The 5588-nt window shown below is 60.2% G+C and overlaps 1 protein-coding gene across 1 annotated transcript; it reads left to right on the forward strand.

Annotated features, from left to right (window-relative positions):
• The first annotated feature begins 321 nt into the window (after positions 1-321).
• On the forward strand, positions 322-5331 carry EN1 (engrailed homeobox 1). The gene is made up of 2 exons (XM_057746398.1): positions 322-1207; positions 4302-5331. The coding sequence occupies exons 1-2, from the start codon at positions 322-324 to the stop codon at positions 4616-4618; spliced, it is 1203 nt and encodes a 400-aa protein (XP_057602381.1). The 3' UTR covers positions 4619-5331.
• Positions 5332-5588: the final 257 nt, after the last annotated feature.

The raw sequence follows: 5588 nt of genomic DNA on the forward strand, positions 1-5588 counted from the left end.
CTTTTTGGCCGTGGCTTACTCCCCATTTAAAACAAATCATTGAATCTGGTTGCAGAAAGAAAAAAGAAATAGCCAAGTGTCTCCATATCTGGATGTCTACAAATTAGAGAGCGGGAGAGACAGCGAGATCTGCTCGATAAGAGCGAGCGATCCAGACCAGGCGCCTGGGCTTTTTTTTCTGCACCCGCCCCGTGCCTTCGCTGGGGCTTCGCCGGCCTCCTTCCTCCGCGCACCCCCACGGGCCGCTGGCAAAGTGGGGTGGGGAGCGAGGCGGGGGGGGCGGGGGCCGGCGCGGCGGCCGAGGCGGCGGGGCGGCCGAGCATGGAAGAACAGCAGCCGGAACCTAAAAGTCAGCGCGACTCGGGCCTCGGCGCGGCGGCGGTGGCGGCGGCGGCCCCCGGCAGCCTCAGCCTGAGCCTCAGTCCCGGCGCCAGCGGCAGCAGCGGCAGCGATGGAGACAGCGTGCCGGTGTCCCCGCAGCCCGCGCCCCCCTCGCCGCCCGTGGCGCCCTGCCTGCCGCCCCTGGCCCACCACCCGCATCTCCCCCCGCACCCCCCGCCCCCGCCGCCGCCGCCGCCGCCGCAGCAGCAGCATCTCGCGGCGCCTGCTCACCAGCCGCAGCCCGCGGCCCAGCTGCACCGCACCACCAACTTTTTCATCGACAACATCCTGAGGCCGGACTTCGGCTGCAAAAAGGAGCAGCCCCCGCCGCAGCTCCTGGTGGCGGCGGCGGCGGCTGGAGGAGGCGCAGGAGGAGGTCGGGTCGAGCGTGACAGAGGCCAGACCGGCGCAGGTAGAGACCCTGTCCACCCTCTAGGCACGAGGGCGCAAGGCGCCGCCTCACTCCTGTGCGCCCCGGACGCGAACTGTGGCCCACCCGACGGCTCCCCGCCAGCCACCGCTGGCAGCGCGGGCGCGTCCAAAGCTGGGAACCCGGCGGCGGCGGCGGCGGCGGCGGCTGCAGCGGCCGTGGCAGCGGCGGCGGCAGCAGCAGCAGCGGCCAAGCCTTCGGACAGCGGCGGTGGCAGTGGAGGCGGCGTGGGGAGCCCGGGTGCGCAGGGTGCTAAGTACTCGGAGCACAGCAACCCGGCCATCCTGCTAATGGGCTCAGCCAACGGCGGGCCCGTAGTCAAAACTGACTCGCAGCAGCCTCTCGTGTGGCCTGCCTGGGTCTACTGCACGCGCTACTCGGATCGTCCGTCCTCCGGTGAGTACCCAGCCCCAGGCTGCGCCTTGCCTTTCGGCCCCGCGTACGCTCCTAGAACTCTCAGCCGCCGGGCTGGGGAGAGCGTGACGGATCTTCCTCTTCCTTACCCTCGATCCCAGTCACAACCGAGTGTTGCACCCAGTTTTGCTCTCCTGGACTCTGGGGTTACCACCCGGGAGACTACAGCTCAAGGCACGGGAAGCTCGATCCTTCGGTTTTGAACTCCGAGCCCTTCCGGCCTTCTTTGTGTTTTACCTTTATTATTCTTAGGAAAGATACAATCAGTTATTGCTTTTTCTTCCAGGGAAAGGGGTTTTTAGAACCAGCGGGAAGGTGGGCCTAGAGGTCTGGGTCTTAAATCCCGCCAAACTGGTCCTGCGGAGGCCGAAATCGAGCACGGCTTTGATTAGAGAAATAATCTTCATTTTGTGTTCTTATAGGCACAGACACCATATCGATATTTTTTTGTGGAGAGTTCATTTGCTTGGAGATAGATTTAAAGAGACCCAGGGAAAGAGAGAAACGCGTCTGATCGCTGTCCCTGTTTCCCAGGCCCGGGAGCCAAGAGAGTCCGACCCGGGTGGGTGGAATCCAGGGAAAGGCGTGTGCCAAACAGTGGGTCCCGAGAGCCCCTTGACTCTTGGTTCTCTGGAGCTGACAGACAGACGGTGGGAGAGGAGAGAAGACAGGTCAGGCTCAGGCCGGAAATCTGGGCCGAGGGCAATGAGAGCCAGCCTCCGTCTCAGCTTCTCCGCGGCGCGTCTCGCACATCCTAACGGCCCTGCCCCTTCCTTCTTTCACTCCTTCCTTCCGCAAATTTGCCAGTTAGCGGATTTCTGCCAGCCGTAGGCCCGTTTCTCTAGATTTTCCTTCGGCCCTTTTCCCACATATCTTTTGCGCTTGGAGAACCCCAGGCCGAGACCTACCCTGGGACAGCCGCTAGGCCCCCGGGACAGCCGCTAGGCCCCCGGGAGAGGAGGTTGCGTCTTGCCCGCCTCCCCAGACCGCAGCTCCCGGGAGGCCGGTGGGCGCTGCAAGGAGGGCGGCAGGGGTTCCGGCCTACGATTGGGGTTCCAGGCACCTGGGTCTGGCAGGAAGCCGGGCACGGCGTAGCGGTGCGCCTCTCCACTCTGGCTGGTCTCTGCCTCCCCACTGCTGCCAGCCGGGCGCGGATCGATGCGCGCTATCAGCCCCCGCCATCTCGAGCCCCGTTATTGACACGTCGGGCTCCCTGAACCTCCGAAAAGCTGCTTTGATTGACTCGCCTGATGGATAGAGTGATTGAGCTGTCAGGCCGTGCGGCTCGGGCTGGCCAGGAGGCTACGATTTTATTACAAGTGTAGTGCCTCTGCGCGAGCGCACACGCGCGCTCAACACATAACAACAGCAACGACAACAACAACAATCTAACCACGTCCAGGACGCACAAGGTGCATCGGGACCCTTCTGAGGGTGTACACATTTTCTGGGCCATCTCTGCTCGCTCAGCTAATTACTAATCTAAACCAAGGCCTTCCTCCCGCCCCACCCCGACTCCCAGTGCTTTCTGCACCAGCCTCAGGAGTGGGCCTTGTCTTTGTTCTTGGCTGCTTTCCTTCTTACGGGCCTGGGGAGGCAGGGTGCTGACACCTTCTCCTGCATGGGCAGTTCAGGGAGACGAACCTCAACCCAGACTTGAGTCGCTGTGGTCGGCCAGGCCTGGACTCTTTTGTCACAGGACAGCTGGGGACCCCAGGCACTGGTCTGCCCCAGGAGCCAGCTGCCCAGCTTGCCCCTCTGTAGCTAGGTTTGGAGATGCCGGTGAAGACCCCTCTTTCCAGACAGTTTTAGAGGTTCACAGGCCTGACAGGGACTTCACATGGCTCAGGAAGCTCCCATCACCATGACAGGGCCTAGCAAGTAAATGCCAGGAGACTTGGGTGTGGAGGCGATGGACAGAGGTGCAGGCTTTGCAGGCTGCCTCCTCTCTTGTCTCTTTTCTCTTCAGGGCTGTGCTCCATATCAGCCCTCTCCCCCAGACGAAGTTCTCAGGGACACTTCACTTTCCTAGGGAGGTTTCCTGTGGCCTCTTCCTAAACCCAGCTTAGGGGCAAAGCACAGATTTTTGTTGGGAGTGTCCCGCTCTCTCTGTCCCTCTGCCTCTGTTTTGCTCATGGCCGGCGTTGGGGGCAAATAACCACAGATGCATAGGTGGGCAGGAAAAGCAGCTCTGGCTTGCGTTTGTTATTCAGTTTTCAATCCTGAAATTGCAGCTTCTCTGTCCAAAAGAGAGATGGGGATACCTGCCTGTACTGCTGGGTGCAGGAATGGGAAGGGTCCTCTCTTACGGACACCATCCAAGGGACAAAGCAGAGAACTCAGGGGCCAGGGCATGTGAGTAAGACATACAAGTGGGTAAAGGCCTTTTCTCCCCTTTCAGGGAAGCATGTGGCCAGTGTCTTCCTGGGACCCTTCATTTTAGGCCAGAGGGACAGAAGAACAGGTAGAGCGAGCAGATGCTGAATACTTTGGAGCTAGGCAAGCCTCTCACAGCGCTCTCCTTGTCAATAGCTACAAGCAGAGGGGATCTTATTGTAGGTGTGTGGGTGTAGGTATGCTGCTTGAGGAGGGGGAGAGGATTAGCTTGCAGGCTGGCGATTCCCCCAGGGCAATCCTGTCCCAGTGTCTTTACTACTCCAGTGTGGAGTCTCTTTTTATTTCAGGGCTGTGAAGACAGCAGGCCCCTGACATCCAGCTCTGGGCCTGATGGGGCTCCAAATCTCTCTCCATCTTGGACTCCGTGGTTTAAGCCTATCACACGGCTCTCCTGGTCTGAATTGGGGTGCGGGGTGCACACACAATTTCGGCCAGTTTTCCTCGGTGACCCTTCGGGCATCCCAGAGGGGAACCCAGCGACCCCAGTAGCCAGCCTATAGATCTAGGAGCTAGTGGGCGGGAGCGAGCCGGAGGGCGGGCACCGGGCCTTCGGTGATCGCCCCGGAAGAGCTGAGCGCGAGCCCCCCCCTCGGCATCGCAATTCTCACGGCTTCCTCTGCCCTCTCCCCCCTCCCCTCTGCCCTCCGACCTCACCCCCACCCGGCCCTCTCCGCTGCAGGTCCGCGCACCAGGAAGCTGAAGAAGAAGAAGAACGAGAAGGAGGACAAGCGGCCTCGGACGGCGTTCACGGCCGAACAGCTGCAGAGACTCAAGGCGGAGTTCCAGGCGAACCGCTACATCACCGAGCAGCGGCGGCAGACCCTGGCCCAGGAGCTCAGCCTCAACGAGTCCCAGATCAAGATCTGGTTCCAGAACAAGCGCGCCAAGATCAAGAAAGCCACGGGCATCAAGAATGGCCTGGCGCTGCACCTCATGGCGCAGGGACTGTACAACCACTCAACCACTACGGTCCAGGACAAAGACGAGAGCGAGTAGCCGCCGCCGGCAGGGGCCGCGCGGTCCTGCCTCCGCGCCCGCGCCCCCTCCTGGCACCGCTCCTGCCGCCTTGGCGGCCCCGCGTCCGGGGAGAAAGATTCACCGCAAAGGAAGAAGGGAGCGACAGGGAAGAGAGAGAGAAAGAAGCCCCCAGGTTGGACAGTCACGTTGGAACGAGACCTTTTTTAAAAGGGAGAAAGACTCGGACAGGTGCTATCGAAAAATAAGATCAGTTCTTTCTTCACAGTATAAGGGACGAAACTGCGAACTCCTTAAATCTCTATCTAGCCAAACCGCTTACGACCTTGTATATATTTAATTTCAGGTAAGGAAAAGAATTATGTGTAGCGATCTCTATTTGCTGGACTTTTTATTAATCTCCTTTATTATTATTGTTATAATTATTATAATTATTATAATTATTTTATCCCCCGCCTCCGCCTCACTGCCCCCGGCCCAGTTTCGTTTTCTTTTGAATGTTCTTGCTTCTCCGGTGCCTCCCGCCCCGCATCGCTGGCCCTCGTTTCTCTGGGACTTTTCTTTGTGTGCGTGAGTGTGTTTCCTCGCGTGTCTGCCCTTCGCCTCTCCCCCACGTCCCCGGCCCCTTCTGTCGGTCTGTCTGTCTTGCCCCCCTTTCGTTTTCCGGAGACTTGTTGAGAAATACGACCCCACAGACTGCGAGACTGAACCGCCGCTACAAGCCAAAGATTTTATTATGTTCAGAAACCTGTAGTCTGAAATAAAGTGTACACTGTGCTCACGAGCGGTTGGCGGCCCTCCTCTTTGCGGGCTGGGAAAGGGCGAGGGCGCAGGCACACGGCGGCCCCCGCGCACAGCGCGCACACACCGGGCGGGGAGCCCCGGCGACTCCGCCGGGCCTTAAGATACATCACCGCACAACGATATGGGGGGCAAGGAGGGCGCGGTGATGCGGGCGGCCCAGACCCGGGACACGCCTGGTCTCCGATTG

Source organism: Hippopotamus amphibius, chromosome 8 (assembly GCF_030028045.1).
Source record: "Hippopotamus amphibius kiboko isolate mHipAmp2 chromosome 8, mHipAmp2.hap2, whole genome shotgun sequence".
Classification (NCBI taxonomy): Eukaryota; Metazoa; Chordata; class Mammalia; order Artiodactyla; family Hippopotamidae; genus Hippopotamus; species Hippopotamus amphibius.

Bases quoted from the DNA above. Each gene is read 5' to 3' on its own strand.
- EN1 (XM_057746398.1), top strand. From the start codon at position 322: ATGGAAGAACAGCAGCCGGAACCTAAAAGTCAGCGCGACTCGGGCCTC. The intron at 1,208-4,301 runs GTGAGTACCCAG...TCTCCGCTGCAG, and splicing joins CTCGGATCGTCCGTCCTCCG to GTCCGCGCACCAGGAAGCTG.